The 18,163-nt window shown below is 44.4% G+C and overlaps 1 protein-coding gene across 1 annotated transcript; it reads left to right on the plus strand.

Moving 5' to 3' along the window:
- The first annotated feature begins 886 nt into the window (after nt 1-886).
- On the plus strand, nt 887-1,825 carry LOC138674855 (olfactory receptor 10C1-like). The gene has a single exon (XM_069762673.1). It carries the CDS (start codon nt 887-889, stop codon nt 1,823-1,825), a length of 939 nt encoding a protein of 312 aa, XP_069618774.1.
- The last annotated feature ends 16,338 nt before the right edge of the window (nt 1,826-18,163 follow it).

Consider the following 18,163-nt stretch of genomic DNA (forward strand, 5'->3'; position numbering starts at 1 on the left):
GTTAATTAGATTGAACACATGTATTGCGTCTGTGCACAGGGGAAGATTCTAAAGGCCTCACTGGAACTTCCAGATATACTGTGGAGTTGACACAAAATGATATAAAGGTATAAAATTGCTGCATTTTATCTTTATGCAATTATTCAACCACCACACTTTCTCACTTTATGGACAGTAACAGAGTGTATAAGATTCAAAGCTTGTCTAACCTCATTGCACATTTTGGGATATAAAGAGAGGTAAGGAGATGACACATCTATACATATCAATACCTGATCCTCATTCATCCAGTTTAATTAGAAATAAACAGAAATTGACCAAAAAACAATAAAATATTGAATTGATAATAATTCTGTATCCCAATCTTCCTTTGGTTCCACATATGTGCACCTCTCGACTTCCTTTCAAGATTTTCATAAGATTTCTTTGCAAACCTCAGTTGTTCTAAGACAAAAAAGCTCTACATAGTGCGAGTTTATTACAAGATTCAGATACCAGCAAGAACTATTTAATATACTCACAATATTTAAATTCACCTAATGGCTTCTTCTGGGGCTTTGAAGACATGTCTTAATCACTAATTCTCAACTCTCACATTACATATTTTGAACAACAAAAAAAATGAAAGTTACTAGTAAAGCCTTTCATAAACGCATTTACAATTACGCTTTATCAAATAAGTAATTGGCAGCAATCATATCATTACCCCAGAAGTAATATGGAGCTAACTTTTTGTTCAATTCAGTTTATTTAATTTATTCAATCCCTAGGATTGCTGTTCATCAATTTCATGGTTTTTTCACCTATTTACCATATATTTTTTTTAAATTTCGCTAGAAAGAGAAAGAAAAGAAATGATTAACACAAATTCATTCTTGTTCTGCAGATGAAATTGACAAATAATATCACCTCGTTCATCCTTCTGGGCTTTCCAAACCTTCGAAACGTCACTTTTTTATTTTTCTCACTTCTGGTTCTAATATACTGTGGAGTCATTCTAGGAAACCTTCTCATGATGGCCTTGTATTTAGTGAGTAAATCCCTCCAGTCCCCCATGTACTTCTTTATCACACAGCTCTCGGTGTGTGACCTCCTTGTTACTACAGACATTGTCCCTCTCCTTCTCCATCTTGTTTTACAAGGAGGAAGCTCTGTGTCTCTTGTTGGCTGCATCGCCCAGTTTAGCCTGTTTGGTATATTGGAGGCCTCGGAATGTCTTCTGCTGTCGGTGATGTCTTATGACCGGTATTTGGCCATCTGTAAACCCCTCCGTTATCATTCTATCATGAACCATAAGTTTTGTGTGACATCTGTAAATATCATTTGGTTGATAAGTTGTCTCATTACACTGACTGATGTTATTTCTTTGTTGAACTTACATTTCTGTGGACCACGCATTATTGACCACTTCTACTGTGACTATGAACCCATAATGCAGCTCTCCTGCTCTGATACCTCCATAATTCATACTCAGGTTCTTATTTTAGGATCATTGCTTGTAATTGTACCTTTAGTCATTATTGTGATGTCCTATGTGTGTATTGTCATCACTATTCTGAAGATCTCATCCAATACTGGCAGACATAAAGCCTTCTCCACCTGCAGCTCCCACCTCATTGTGGTATCTTTATTCTATGGGACATTAATGACTGATTATATGTTTCCAACAAAAGGTCAATCACTGATCCTGAGCAAGGTCTTATCTCTGATTTATACCCTGGTGACCCCACTACTTAATCCTATTATTTACTCTCTGAAGAACAAAGACTTTAAAGAAGCTTTTCAAAAACTCAAGGCTTATTTATGCTTTATCCATGATTTCTGAAGAAAGGGCATTAATAAGATATAATTTTATTTATTTTACTCACTTGTATAGTGCCATTACTACCACAGCGCTTTACAGACATTATCGGCACTGTCCCCTTTTGGGATTAAAGGTACCGTTACACTAAACGACTTACCAACAATCACGACCAGCGATACGACCTGGCCGTGATGGTTGGTAAGTCGTTGTGTGGTCGCTGGGGAGCTGTCACACAGACAGCTCTCTCCAGCGACCAACGATCAGGGGAAGGACTTCGGCATCGTTGAAACTGTCTTCAACGATGCCGAAGTCCCCGGGTAACCAGGGTAAACATTGGGTTACTAAGCGCAGCCCTGCGCTTAGTAACCCGATATTTACCCTGGTTACAAGTGAACACATCGCTGGATCGGCGTCACACACGCCGATCCAGAGATGACAGCGGGTGATCAGCGACCAAAAAAAGGTTCTGATCATTCCCGAGCGACCAACGATCTCCCAGCAGGGGCCTGATCGTTGGTCGCTGTCACACATAACGATTTCGTTAACGATATCGTTGCTACATCACAAAAAGCGTGACGTTGCAACGATATCGTTAACAAAATCGTTACGTGTGAAGGTACCTAAACAATCTAAATTCCCTATCAGTATGTCTTTGGAGTGTGGGAGAAAACCAGACTATCCGGAGGAAACCCATGGAAACACAGAGAGAACATACAAACACCTTACAGATGTTGTCCTTTTTGGGATTTGAACCCAGGACTCCAGCGCTTCGAGGCTGAAGTGCTAACCACTGAGCGACCTTGAGGCATATTCGTTGAAGGATTGACCTGAAAGTCAAAACATGATGGCTTACTCTTGATTTAATTTTACGTGATCCTATTTTGCATCTACTTTTCTCAAGTCAGACCAATTTGGAACTTCTCCAGGCACTGAAAAAACTGTCCAATAAACTGCAGGCCATGATCACCATTACATGGGCTTTACTCAACTTTGTCAATTCATCAGACCTAAACTGACCAATTTTAAAAGTATTTTGAAGGCCTTAACTTTAAACTAAACTGAAATGAAAAGTGGTAACACTGTATGCATCATTGGAGAGATACATGGCATATCTGCAACCCTGGTAGGCAACATAATTGTATTTATTAAACTTTTTCTTATCTCAGGGCAGTAAAGCAAAGGGCTATATTTAAATCTACCAGTCATTACACAACTATCATTTTTGGGGAAATGGTGATTTTCTTAAAATTGTTAGACTAAGAAGTAACTGACCTGCTTGTTAAAAACATGCCTTGTCCCCGGACATATCCCTTCACCACATTTTAATGCAGAACTGTACTAAATCACTGTACTCTGAATAAATTGGGATACAGAATAGACAATGCAGGATATCTAAGCATATAAGCACATAGGTCCAGTAGCCCTGTCAGTATTCCATGGTCACTGGATGGGAGCCCTGTAAATCGCCACCAGCTGTACCTTTCAGCATCCCTAGCTATTCTTTTGATAAGTTGTCCTGGCGCAACATCATTTGTGTCATGCTACCCATAATGCTCCACATTCATGTCTTGGGCTGAAAGGTGGCAGATGAGGTTTAACAATGATAAATGTAAGGTTATACACATGGGAAGAGGGAATCAATATCACCATTACACACTGAACGGGAAACCACTGGGTAAATCTGACAGGGAGAAGGACTTGGGGATCCTAGTTAATGATAAACTTACCTGGAGCAGCCAGTGCCAGGCAGCAGCTGCCAAGGCAAACAGGATCATGGGGTGCATTAAAAGAGGTCTGGGTACACATGATGAGAGCATTATACTGCCTCTGTACAAATCCCTAGTTAGACCGCACATGGAGTACTGTGCCCAGTTTTGGGCACCGGTGCTCAGGAAGGATATAATGGAACTAGAGAGAGTACAAAGGAGGGCAACAAAATTAATAAAGGGGATGGGAGAACTACAATACCCAGATAGATTAGCGAAATTAGGATTATTTAGTCTAGAAAAAAGACGACTGAGGGGCGATCTAATAACCATGTATAAGTATATAAGGGGACAATACAAATATCTCGCTGAGGATCTGTTTATACCAAGGAAGGTGACGGGCACAAGGGGGCATTCTTTGCGTCTGGAGGAGAGAAGGTTTTTCCACCAACATAGAAGAGGATTCTTTACTGTTAGGGCAGTGAGAATCTGGAATTGCTTGCCTGAGGAGGTGGTGATGGCGAACTCAGTCGAGGGGTTCAAGAGAGGCCTGGATGTCTTCCTGGAGCAGAACAATATTGTATCATACAATTATTAGGTTCTGTAGAAGGACGTAGATCTGGGTATTTATTATGATGGAATATAGGCTGAACTGGATGGACAAATGTCTTTTTTTCGGCCTTACTAACTATGTTACTATGTTATGATGATGATTTTGCGCCAGGACAGCTAATCAGAAGAGGATCCAGTAATTCTCGCAGGTAATAGATGGATCTCAGGGTTCTCGTGTCGGGATGGCCAAACACTTATGGTATAATATGAGGCCTGATCGGACATCAAGTGTCTGAACACAGACTTCTCCCCCCAGAAGTCTATGCTACCGATCGGTTTCGGCAACCAGAACAAAGCTTGTTGAGTGGTTGCAGCACAGATGCGGGCACTTTCATCTCAATCATAGTCATGACAAATATCAGCATGACTATGATTCGCCACACGCTTTTTAACAAAAAATGTGTGGTCTCCTCTATTATTGATAGCCAGCACATCTAAAACTGACAGCTGCAGGTTGCAGCTTCCAGTTGTCAGTTTTATCTTGACTGGTTATCAAAATTAGAGGGGTCCCCATGACATTTATTTAAATAATTTAAATAAATTGTTTTAAAAAATGGTGTGCCCCCTGTTGTGAATTCTGTGGCTGAATTTACTCCTGTGGTCACAAGTGGTACTGCAGCTTCTGAGCTTCCTTCCTCAGGTGTTCTGGTGAGCTCGTTAACTGCTTCGTTACTTAACTCCGCCTGATGCTGCTATCCCTGCTCCTTGTCAATGTTCCAGTGTTGGATCTGAGCTTCTCCTGATTGTTCCTGTGACCTGCTGCTCTGTATAGCTAAGTGCTTTTTTGCTATTTTGTTGCTTTTTTTCTGTCCAGCTTGTCTTTTGTTTTGCTGGTAGCTCTGAGAAGCAAAGGGTGTACCGCCGTGCCGTTAGTTCGGCACGGTGGGTCTTTTTTGCCCCCTTTGCATGGTTTTTGCTTTAGGGTTTTTTGTAGACTGCAAAGTTCGCTTTACTATCCTCGCTCTGTCTAAGATTATCGGGCCCCACTTTGCTGAATCTATTTCATCCCTACGTTTTGTCTTTTCATCTTACTCACAGTCATTATATGTGGGGGGCTGCCTTTTCCTTTGGGGTATTTCTCTGGGGGCAAGTCAGGCCTATTTTTCTATCTTCAGGCTAGCTAGTTTCTTAGGCTGTGCCGAGTTGCATAGGTAGTTGCTAGGCGCAATCCACAGCCGCTTTTAGTTGTGTTTAGGATAGGATCAGGTGTGTAGTCTACAGAGTTTCCACGTCTCAGAGCTCGTTCTTTTGTTTTTGGGTATTTGTCAGAGCACTGTGTGCGCTCGGATCGCTAGGCACACTGTGTCTCTGGATTGCCTTCATTACACCTTTCATTAGCAGACATAACAGTACAAGGAGCCAAACTAATGATTCTCAATAGAGGGAAAGAAAAAGTTCTGACATCATTTTTTTTTTTTTCTGCTCTGTGTTCATTTTTTTTTTCCCCTAGACATTTGGGTGATTCTGGACACAGGTGTGGACATGGATATTCAGGGTCTGTGCTCTTCAATGGATAATCTCGTTATAAATGTACAAAAGATTCAAGATGCTATTCATCGGATATCTATGTTAGAACCAAGAATTCCTATTCCTGATTTGTTTTTTGGAGATAGAACTAAGTTTCTAAGTTTCAAAAATAATTGTAAGCTATTTCTGGCCTTGAAACCTCATTCTTCTGGTAATCCTATTCAACAGGTTTTGATTATTATTTCTTTTTTGCACGGCGACCCTCAAGACTGGGCATTTTCTCTTGCGCCAGGAGACCCTGTATTGAGTAGTGTCGATGCGTTTTTCCTGGCGCTCGGATTACTGTACGATGAGCCTAATTCAGTGGATCAGGCTGAGAAAAATCTGCTGGCTTTGTGCCAGGGTCAGTATGATATAGAAGTATATTGTCAGAAATTTAGGAAATGGTCAGTACTCACTCAGTGGAATGAATCTGCGCTGGCAGCTTTGTTCAGAAAGGGTCTCTCTGAGGCTCTTAAGGATGTCATGGTGGGATTTCCTATGCCTGCTGGTTTGAATGAGTCTTTGTCTTTGGCCATTCAAATCGGTCGACGCTTGCGCGAGCGTAAATCTGTGCACCATTTGGCGGTATTGCCTGAGGTTAGACCTGAGCCTATGCAGTGCGATAGGACTATGACCAGATTTGAACGGCAGGAATACAGACGTCTGAATGGGCTGTGTTTCTACTGTGGTGATTCCACTCATGCTATTTCTGATTGTCCTAAGCGCACTAAGCGGTCCGCTAGGTCTGCCGTCATTGGTACTGTACAGTCCAAATTCCTTCTGTCCATTACCCTGATATGCTCTTTGTCGTCGTTTTCTGTCATGGCGTTTGTGGATTCAGGCGCTGCCCTGAATCTTATGGATTTGGATTATGCTAAACGTTGTGGGTTTTTCTTGGAGCCTTTGCGGTGTCCTATTCCATTGAGAGGAATTGATGCTACACCTTTGGCCAAGAATAAACCTCAGTACTGGGCCCAGCTGACCATGTGCATAGCTCCTGCACAACAGGAAGTTATTCGCTTTCTGGTGTTGCATAATCTGCATGATGTGGTCGTGTTGGGGTTGCCATGGCTACAAACCCATAATCCAGTATTGGATTGGAATTCCATGTCGGTATCCAGCTGGGGTTGTCAGGGGGTACATGGTGATGTTCCATTTTTGTCGATTTCGTCATCCACCCCTTCTGAGGTCCCAGAGTTCTTGTCTGATTATCAGGATGTATTTGAAGACCCCAAGTCCGATGCCCTACCTCCGCATAGGGATTGTGATTGTGCTATCAATTTGATTCCTGGTAGTAAATTCCCTAAAGGTCGATTATTTAATTTATCCGTGCCCGAACACGCCGCTATGCGCAGTTATGGGAAGGAATCCCTGGAGAAGGGACATATTCGCCCATCATCATCACCACTGGGAGCAGGGTTCTTCTTTGTAGCCAAGAAGGATGGTTCGCTGAGACCGTGTATTGATTACCGCCTTCTTAATAAGATCACTGTTAAATTTCAGTATCCCTTGCCATTGTTATCTGACTTGTTTGCTCGGATTAAGGGGGCTAGTTGGTTCACTAAGATAGATCTTCGTGGTGCGTATAATCTGGTGAGAATCAGGCAAGGAGATGAATGGAAAACTGCATTCAATACGCCCGAGGGTCATTTTGAGTATCTAGTGATGCCGTTCGGACTTGCCAATGCTCCATCTGTGTTTCAGTCTTTTATGCATGACATCTTTCGTGAGTATCTGGATAAATTCCTGATTGTTTACTTGGATGACATTTTGATCTTCTCAGATGATTGGGAATCTCATGTGAAGCAGGTCAGAATGGTTTTTCAGGTCCTGCGTGCTAATTCTTTGTTTGTGAAGGGATCAAAGTGTCTCTTCGGTGTGCAGAAAGTTTCATTTTTGGGGTTCATCTTTACCCCTTCTACTATCGAGATGGATCCAGTTAAGGTCCAAGCCATCCAGGATTGGATTCAGCCGACATCTCTGAAAAGTCTGCAAAAGTTCCTGGGCTTTGCTAATTTTTATCGTCGCTTCATCTGTAATTTTTCTAGCATTGCCAAACCATTGACCGATTTGACCAAGAAGGGTGCTGATTTGGTTAATTGGTCTTCTGCTGCTGTGGAAGCTTTTCAGGAGTTGAAGCGTCGTTTTTGTTCTGCCCCTGTGTTGTGTCAGCCAGATGTTTCTCTTCCGTTCCAGGTCGAGGTTGATGCTTCTGAGATTGGAGCAGGGGCGGTTTTGTCACAGAGAGGTTCTGATTGCTCAGTGATGAAACCATGTGCTTTCTTTTCCAGGAAGTTTTCGTCCGCTGAGCGTAATTATGATGTGGGCAACCGAGAGTTGCTGGCCATGAAGTGGGCATTCGAGGAATGGCGCCATTGGCTTGAAGGATCCAAGCATCGCGTGGTGGTATTGACTGATCATAAGAACTTGACTTATCTCGAGTCTGCCAAGCGCTTGAATCCTAGACAGGCCCGTTGGTCGTTATTTTTTGCCCGCTTCGACTTTGTGATTTCGTACCTTCCGGGCTCTAAAAATGTGAAGGCGGATGCTCTGTCTAGGAGTTTTGTGCCCGACTCTCCGGGTTTATCTGAGCCAGCGGGTATCCTTAAGGAAGGAGTCATTGTGTCTGCCATCTCCCCTGATTTGCGGCGGGTGCTGCAAAAATTTCAGGCGAATAAACCTGATCGTTGTCCAGCGGAGAAACTGTTCGTCCCTGATAGGTGGACTAATAAACTTATCTCTGAACTTCATTGTTCGGTGTTGGCTGGTCATCCTGGAATCTTTGGTACCAGAGAGTTAGTGGCTAGATCCTTCTGGTGGCCATCTCTGTCACGGGATGTACATACTTTTGTGCAGTCCTGTGGGATTTGTGCTAGGGCTAAGCCCTGCTGTTCTCGTGCCAGTGGGTTGCTTTTGCCCTTGCCGGTCCCAAAGAGGCCTTGGACACATATTTCGATGGATTTCATTTCTGACCTTCCCGTTTCTCAAAAGATGTCAGTCATTTGGGTGGTCTGTGATCGCTTTTCTAAAATGGTCCATCTGGTGCCCTTGGCTAAATTGCCTTCCTCCTCTGATTTGGTACCTTTGTTCTTTCAGCATGTGGTTCGGTTGCATGGCATTCCTGAGAATATTGTTTCTGACAGAGGTTCCCAGTTTGTTTCAAGGTTTTGGCGAGCCTTTTGTGGTAGGATGGGCATTGACCTATCTTTTTCCTCGTCTTTCCATCCTCAGACTAATGGCCAGACCGAACGAACCAATCAGACCTTGGAAACATATCTGAGATGTTTTGTTTCTGCTGACCAGGATGATTGGGTGTCCTTTTTGCCGTTGGCTGAGTTCGCCCTTAATAATCGGGCCAGCTCGGCTACCTTGGTTTCTCCATTTTTTTGCAATTCTGGGTTCCATCCTCGTTTCTCTTCAGGACAGGTTGAGTCTTCGGACTGTCCTGGTGTGGATTCTGTGGTGGACAGGTTGCAGCAGATCTGGACTCAGGTAGTGGACAATTTGACCTTGTCCCAGGAAAAGGCTCAACTTTTCGCTAATCGCAGACGCCGTGTGGGTCCCCGACTTCGTGTTGGGGATCTGGTTTGGTTATCTTCTCGTCATATTCCTATGAAGGTTTCCTCTCCTAAATTTAAACCTCGTTTTATTGGTCCGTATAGGATTTCTGAGGTTCTCAATCCTGTGTTTTTTCGTTTGACCCTCCCAGACTCCTTTTCCATACATAATGTATTCCATAGGTCGTTGTTGCGGAGATACGTGGCACCTATGGTTCCATCTGTTGAGCCTCCTGCCCCGGTTTTGGTGGAGGGGGAATTGGAGTATATTGTGGAGAAGATTTTGGATTCTCGTGTTTCTAGACGGAAACTCCAGTATCTGGTTAAATGGAAGGGTTATGCTCAGGAAGATAATTCCTGGGTTTTTGCCTCTGATGTTCATGCTCCCGATCTTGTTCGTGCCTTTCATGTGGCTCATCCTGGTCGGCCTGGGGGCTCTGGTGAGGGTTCGGTGACCCCTCCTCAAGGGGGGGGTACTGTTGTGAATTCTGTGGCTGAATTCACTCCTGTGGTCACAAGTGGTACTGCAGCTTCTGAGCTTCCTTCCTCAGGTGTTCTGGTGAGCTCGTTAACTGCTTCGTTACTTAACTCCGCCTGATGCTGCTATCCCTGCTCCTTGTCAATGTTCCAGTGTTGGATCTGAGCTTCTCCTGATTGTTCCTGTGACCTGCTGCTCTGTATAGCTAAGTGCTTTTTTGCTATTTTGTTGCTTTTTTTCTGTCCAGCTTGTCTTTTGTTCTGCAGGTAGCTCTGAGAAGCAAAGGGTGTACCGCCGTGCCGTTAGTTCGGCACGGTGGGTCTTTTTTTCCCCCTTTGCGTGGTTTTTGCTTTAGGGTTTTTTGTAGACTGCAAAGTTCGCTTTACTATCCTCGCTCTGTCTAAGATTATCGGGCCCCACTTTGCTGAATCTATTTCATCCCTACGTTTTGTCTTTTCATCTTACTCACAGTCATTATATGTGGGGGGCTGCCTTTTCCTTTGGGGTATTTCTCTGGGGGCAAGTCAGGCCTATTTTTCTATCTTCAGGCTAGCTAGTTTCTTAGGCTGTGCCGAGTTGCATACGTAGTTGCTAGGCGCAATCCACAGCTGCTTTTAGTTGTGTTTAGGATAGGATCAGGTGTGTAGTCTACAGAGTTTCCACGTCTCAGAGCTCGTTCTTTTGTTTTTGGGTATTTGTCAGAGCACTGTGTGCGCTCGGATCGCTAAGCACACTGTGTCTCTGGATTGCCTTCATTACACCTTTCATTAGCAGACATAACGGTACAAGGAGCCAAACTAATGATTCTCAATAGAGGGAAAGAAAAAGTTCTGACATCATTTTTTTTTTTTCTGCTCTGTGTTCATTTTTTTTTTCCCCTAGACATTTGGGTGATTCTGGACACAGGTGTGGACATAGATATTCAGGGTCTGTGCTCTTCAATGGATAATCTCGTTATAAATGTACAAAAGATTCAAGATGCTATTCATCGGATATCTATGTTAGAACCAAGAATTCCTATTCCTGATTTGTTTTTTGGAGATAGAACTAAGTTTCTAAGTTTCAAAAATAATTGTAAGCTATTTCTGGCCTTGAAACCTCATTCTTCTGGTAATCGTATTCAACAGGTTTTGATTATTATTTCTTTTTTGCGCGGCGACCCTCAAGACTGGGCATTTTCTCTTGCGCCAGGAGACGCTGTATTGAGTAGTGTCGATGCGTTTTTCCTGGCGCTCGGATTACTGTACGATGAGCCTAATTCAGTGGATCAGGCTGAGAAAAATCTGCTGGCTTTGTGCCAGGGTCAGGATGATATAGAAGTATATTGTCAGAAATTTAGGAAATGGTCAGTACTCACTCAGTGGAATGAATCTGCGCTGGCAGCTTTGTTCAGAAAGGGTCTCTCTGAGGCTCTTAAGGATGTCATGGTGGGATTTCCTATGCCTGCTGGTTTGAATGAGTCTTTGTCTTTGGCCATTCAAATCGGTCGACGCTTGCGCGAGCGTAAATCTGTGCACCATTTGGCGGTATTGCCTGAGGTTAGACCTGAGCCTATGCAGTGCGATAGGACTATGACCAGAGTTGAACGGCAGGAATACAGACGTCTGAATGGGCTGTGTTTCTACTGTGGTGATTCCACTCATGCTATTTCTGATTGTCCTAAGCGCACTAAGCGGTCCGCTAGGTCTGCCGTCATTGGTACTGTACAGTCCAAATTCCTTCTGTCCATTACCCTGATATGCTCTTTGTCGTCGTTTTCTGTCATGGCGTTTGTGGATTCAGGCGCTGCCCTGAATCTTATGGATTTGGATTATGCTAAACGTTGTGGGTTTTTCTTGGAGCCTTTGTGGTGTCCTATTCCATTGAGAGGAATTGATGCTACACCTTTGGCCAAGAATAAACCTCAGTACTGGGCCCAGCTGACCATGTGCATGGCTCCTGCACATCAGGAAGTTATTCGCTTTCTGGTGCTGCATAATCTGCATGATGTGGTCGTGTTGGGGTTGCCATGGCTACAATCCCATAATCCAGTATTGGATTGGAATTCCATGTCGGTATCCAGCTGGGGTTGTCAGGGGGTACATGGTGATGTTCCATTTTTGTCGATTTCGTCATCCACCCCTTCTGAGGTCCCAGAGTTCTTGTCTGATTATCAGGATGTATTTGAAGACCCCAAGTCCGATGCCCTACCTCCGCATAGGGATTGTGATTGTGCTATCAATTTGATTCCTGGTAGTAAATTCCCTAAAGGTCGATTATTTAATTTATCCGTGCCCGAACACGCCGCTATGCGCAGTTATGTGAAGGAATCCCTGGAGAAGGGACATATTCGCCCATCATCATCACCACTGGGAGCAGGGTTCTTCTTTGTAGCCAAGAAGGATGGTTCGCTGAGACCGTGTATTGATTACCGCCTTCTTAATAAGATCACTGTTAAATTTCAGTATCCCTTGCCATTGTTATCTGACTTGTTTGCTTGGATTAAGGGGGCTAGTTGGTTCACTAAGATAGATCTTCGTGGTGCGTATAATCTGGTGAGAATCAGGCAAGGAGATGAATGGAAAACTGCATTCAATACGCCCGAGGGTCATTTTGAGTATCTAGTGATGCCGTTCGGACTTGCCAATGCTCCATCTGTGTTTCAGTCTTTTATGCATGACATCTTTCGTGAGTATCTGGATAAATTCCTGATTGTTTACTTGGATGACATTTTGATCTTCTCAGATGATTGGGAATCTCATGTGAAGCAGGTCAGAATGGTTTTTCAGGTCCTGCGTGCTAATTCTTTGTTTGTGAAGGGATCAAAGTGTCTCTTCGGTGTGCAGAAAGTTTCATTTTTGGGGTTCATCTTTACCCCTTCTACTATCGAGATGGATCCAGTTAAGGTCCAAGCCATCCAGGATTGGATTCAGCCGACATCTCTGAAAAGTCTGCAAAAGTTCCTGGGCTTTGCTAATTTTTATCGTCGCTTCATCTGTAATTTTTCTAGCATTGCCAAACCATTGACCGATTTGACCAAGAAGGGTGCTGATTTGGTTAATTGGTCTTCTGCTGCTGTGGAAGCTTTTCAGGAGTTGAAGCGTCGTTTTTGTTCTGCCCCTGTGTTGTGTCAGCCAGATGTTTCTCTTCCGTTCCAGGTCGAGGTTGATGCTTCTGAGATTGGAGCAGGGGCGGTTTTGTCACAGAGAGGTTCTGATTGCTCAGTGATGAAACCATGTGCTTTCTTTTCCAGGAAGTTTTCGCCCGCTGAGTGTAATTATGATGTGGGCAACCGAGAGTTGCTGGCCATGAAGTGGGCATTCGAGGAATGGCGCCATTGGCTTGAAGGAGCCAAGCATCGCGTGGTGGTATTGACTGATCATAAGAACTTGACTTATCTCGAGTCTGCCAAGCGCTTGAATCCTAGACAGGCCCGTTGGTCGTTATTTTTTGCCCGCTTCGACTTTGTGATTTTGTACCTTCCGGGCTCTAAAAATGTGAAGGCGGATGCTCTGTCTAGGAGTTTTGTGCCCGACTCTCCGGGTTTATCTGAGCCAGCGGGTATCCTTAAGGAAGGAGTCATTGTGTCTGCCATCTCCCCTGATTTGCGGCGGGTGCTGCAAAAATTTCAGGCGAATAAACCTGATCGTTGTCCAGCGGAGAAACTGTTCGTCCCTGATAGGTGGACTAATAAACTTATCTCTGAACTTCATTGTTCGGTGTTGGCTGGTCATCCTGGAATCTTTGGTACCAGAGAGTTAGTGGCTAGATCCTTCTGGTGGCCATCTCTGTCACGGGATGTACGTACTTTTGTGCAGTCCTGTGGGATTTGTGCTAGGGCTAAGCCCTGCTGTTCTCGTGCCAGTGGGTTGCTTTTGCCCTTGCCGGTCCCAAAGAGGCCTTGGACACATATTTCGATGGATTTCATTTCTGACCTTCCCGTTTCTCAAAAGATGTCAGTCATTTGGGTGGTCTGTGATCGCTTTTCTAAAATGGTCCATCTGGTGCCCTTGGCTAAATTGCCTTCCTCCTCTGATTTGGTACCTTTGTTCTTTCAGCATGTGGTTCGGTTGCATGGCATTCCTGAGAATATTGTTTCTGACAGAGGTTCCCAGTTTGTTTCAAGGTTTTGGCGAGCCTTTTGTGGTAGGATGGGCATTGACCTATCTTTTTCCTCGGCTTTCCATCCTCAGACTAATGGCCAGACCGAACGAACCAATCAGACCTTGGAAACATATCTGAGATGTTTTGTTTCTGCTGACCAGGATGATTGGGTGTCCTTTTTGCCGTTGGCTGAGTTCGCCCTTAATAATCGGGCCAGCTCGGCTACCTTGGTTTCTCCATTTTTTTGCAATTCTGGGTTCCATCCTCGTTTCTCTTCAGGACAGGTTGAGTCTTCGGACTGTCCTGGTGTGGATTCTGTGGTGGACAGGTTGCAGCAGATCTGGACTCAGGTAGTGGACAATTTGACCTTGTCCCAGGAAAAGGCTCAACTTTTCGCTAATCGCAGACGCCGTGTGGGTCCCCGACTTCGTGTTGGGGATCTGGTTTGGTTATCTTCTCGTCATATTCCTATGAAGGTTTCCTCTCCTAAATTTAAACCTCGTTTTATTGGTCCGTATAGGATTTCTGAGGTTCTCAATCCTGTGTCTTTTCGTTTGACCCTTCCAGACTCCTTTTCCATACATAATGTATTCCATAGGTCGTTGTTGCGGAGATACGTGGCACCTATGGTTCCATCTGTTGAGCCTCCTGCCCCGGTTTTGGTGGAGGGGGAATTGGAGTATATTGTGGAGAAGATTTTGGATTCTCGTGTTTCTAGACGGAAACTCCAGTATCTGGTTAAATGGAAGGGTTATGCTCAGGAAGATAATTCCTGGGTTTTTGCCTCTGATGTTCATGCTCCCGATCTTGTTCGTGCCTTTCATGTGGCTCATCCTGGTCGGCCTGGGGGCTCTGGTGAGGGTTCGGTGACCCCTCCTCAAGGGGGGGGTACTGTTGTGAATTCTGTGGCTGAATTCACTCCTGTGGTCACAAGTGGTACTGCAGCTTCTGAGCTTCCTTCCTCAGGTGTTCTGGTGAGCTCGTTAACTGCTTCGTTACTTAACTCCGCCTGATGCTGCTATCCCTGCTCCTTGTCAATGTTCCAGTGTTGGATCTGAGCTTCTCCTGATTGTTCCTGTGACCTGCTGCTCTGTATAGCTAAGTGCTTTTTTGCTATTTTGTTGCTTTTTTTCTGTCCAGCTTGTCTTTTGTTTTGCTGGTAGCTCTGAGAAGTAAAGGGTGTACCGCCGTGCCGTTAGTTCGGCCCGGTGGGTCTTTTTTGCCCCCTTTGCGTGGTTTTTGCTTTAGGGTTTTTTGTAGACTGCAAAGTTCGCTTTACTATCCTCGCTCTGTCTAAGATTATCGGGCCCCACTTTGCTGAATCTATTTCATCCCTACGTTTTGTCTTTTCATCTTACTCACAGTCATTATATGTGGGGGGCTGCCTTTTCCTTTGGGGTATTTCTCTGGGGGCAAGTCAGGCCTATTTTTCTATCTTCAGGCTAGCTAGTTTCTTAGGCTGTGCCGAGTTGCATAGGTAGTTGCTAGGCGCAATCCACAGCCGCTTTTAGTTGTGTTTAGGATAGGATCAGGTGTGTAGTCTACAGAGTTTCCACGTCTCAGAGCTCGTTCTTTTGTTTTTGAGTATTTGTCAGAGCACTGTGTGCGCTCGGATCGCTAGGCACACTGTGTCTCTGGATTGCCTTCATTACACCTTTCATTAGCAGACATAACAGTACAAGGAGCCAAACTAATGATTCTCAATAGAGGGAAAGAAAAAGTTCTGACATCATTTTTTTTTTTCTGCTCTGTGTTCATTTTTTTTTTCCCCTAGACATTTGGGTGATTCTGGACACAGGTGTGGACATGGATATTCAGGGTCTGTGCTCTTCAATGGATAATCTCGTTATAAATGTACAAAAGATTCAAGATGCTATTGATCGGATATCTATGTTAGAACCAAGAATACCTATTCCTGATTTGTTTTTTGGAGATAGAACTAAGTTTCTAAGTTTCAAAAATAATTGTAAGCTATTTCTGGCCTTGAAACCTCATTCTTCTGGTAATCCTATTCAACAGGTTTTGATTATTATTTCTTTTTTGTGCGGCGACCCTCAAGACTGGGCATTTTCTCTTGCGCCAGGAGACCCTGTATTGAGTAGTGTCGATGCGTTTTTCCTGGCGCTCGGATTACTGTACGATGAGCCTAATTCAGTGGATCAGGCTGAGAAAAATCTGCTGGCTTTGTGCCAGGGTCAGGATGATATAGAAGTATATTGTCAGAAATTTAGGAAATGGTCAGTACTCACTCAGTGGAATGAATCTGCGCTGGCAGCTTTGTTCAGAAAGGGTCTCTCTGAGGCTCTTAAGGATGTCATGGTGGGATTTCCTATGCCTGCTGGTTTGAATGAGTCTTTGTCTTTGGCCATTCAAATCGGTCGACGCTTGCGCGAGCGTAAATCTGTGCACCATTTGGCGGTATTGCCTGAGGTTAGACCTGAGCCTATGCAGTGCGATAGGACTATGACCAGAGTTGAACGGCAGGAATACAGATGTCTGAATGGGCTGTGTTTCTACTGTGGTGATTCCACTCATGCTATTTCTGATTGTCCTAAGCGCACTAAGCGGTCCGCTAGGTCTGCCGTCATTGGTACTGTACAGTCCAAATTCCTTCTGTCCATTACCCTGATATGCTCTTTGTCGTCGTTTTCTGTCATGGCGTTTGTGGATTCAGGCGCTGCCCTGAATCTTATGGATTTGGATTATGCTAAACGTTGTGGGTTTTTCTTGGAGCCTTTGTGGTGTCCTATTCCATTGAGAGGAATTGATGCTACACCTTTGGCCAAGAATAAACCTCAGTACTGGGCCCAGCTGACCATGTGCATGGCTCCTGCACATCAGGAAGTTATTCGCTTTCTGGTGCTGCATAATCTGCATGATGTGGTCGTGTTGGGGTTGCCATGGCTACAATCCCATAATCCAGTATTGGATTGGAATTCCATGTCGGTATCCAGCTGGGGTTGTCAGGGGGTACATGGTGATGTTCCATTTTTGTCGATTTCGTCATCCACCCCTTCTGAGGTCCCAGAGTTCTTGTCTGATTATCAGGATGTATTTGAAGACCCCAAGTCCGATGCCCTACCTCCGCATAGGGATTGTGATTGTGCTATCAATTTGATTCCTGGTAGTAAATTCCCTAAAGGTCGATTATTTAATTTATCCGTGCCCGAACACGCCGCTATGCGCAGTTATGTGAAGGAATCCCTGGAGAAGGGACATATTCGCCCATCATCATCACCACTGGGAGCAGGGTTCTTCTTTGTAGCCAAGAAGGATGGTTCGCTGAGACCGTGTATTGATTACCGCCTTCTTAATAAGATCACTGTTAAATTTCAGTATCCCTTGCCATTGTTATCTGACTTGTTTGCTCGGATTAAAGGGGCTAGTTGGTTCACTAAGATAGATCTTCGTGGTGCGTATAATCTGGTGAGAATCAGGCAAGGAGATGAATGGAAAACTGCATTCAATACGCCCGAGGGTCATTTTGAGTATCTAGTGATGCCGTTCGGACTTGCCAATGCTCCATCTGTGTTTCAGTCTTTTATGCATGACATCTTTCGTGAGTATCTGGATAAATTCCTGATTGTTTACTTGGATGACATTTTGATCTTCTCAGATGATTGGGAATCTCATGTGAAGCAGGTCAGAATGGTTTTTCAGGTCCTGCGTGCTAATTCTTTGTTTGTGAAGGGATCAAAGTGTCTCTTCGGTGTGCAGAAAGTTTCATTTTTGGGGTTCATCTTTACCCCTTCTACTATCGAGATGGATCCAGTTAAGGTCCAAGCCATCCAGGATTGGATTCAGCCGACATCTCTGAAAAGTCTGCAAAAGTTCCTGGGCTTTGCTAATTTTTATCGTCGCTTCATCTGTAATTTTTCTAGCATTGCCAAACCATTGACCGATTTGACCAAGAAGGGTGCTGATTTGGTTAATTGGTCTTCTGCTGCTGTGGAAGCTTTTCAGGAGTTGAAGCGTCGTTTTTGTTCTGCCCCTGTGTTGTGTCAGCCAGATGTTTCTCTTCCGTTCCAGGTCGAGGTTGATGCTTCTGAGATTGGAGCAGGGGCGGTTTTGTCACAGAGAGGTTCTGATTGCTCAGTGATGAAACCATGTGCTTTCTTTTCCAGGAAGTTTTCGCCCGCTGAGCGTAATTATGATGTGGGCAACCGAGAGTTGCTGGCCATGAAGTGGGCATTCGAGGAATGGCGCCATTGGCTTGAAGGAGCCAAGCATCGCGTGGTGGTATTGACTGATCATAAGAACTTGACTTATCTCGAGTCTGCCAAGCGCTTGAATCCTAGACAGGCCCGTTGGTCGTTATTTTTTGCCCGCTTCGACTTTGTGATTTTGTACCTTCCGGGCTCTAAAAATGTGAAGGCGGATGCTCTGTCTAGGAGTTTTGTGCCCGACTCTCCGG

The sequence above is a fragment of the Ranitomeya imitator genome, chromosome 4 (genome assembly GCF_032444005.1).
Source record: "Ranitomeya imitator isolate aRanImi1 chromosome 4, aRanImi1.pri, whole genome shotgun sequence".
Lineage (NCBI taxonomy): Eukaryota > Metazoa > Chordata > Amphibia > Anura > Dendrobatidae > Ranitomeya > Ranitomeya imitator.

Coding starts and splice junctions, on each gene's coding strand:
- LOC138674855 (XM_069762673.1), top strand. CDS start 887: ATGAAATTGACAAATAATATCACCTCGTTCATCCTTCTGGGCTTTCCA.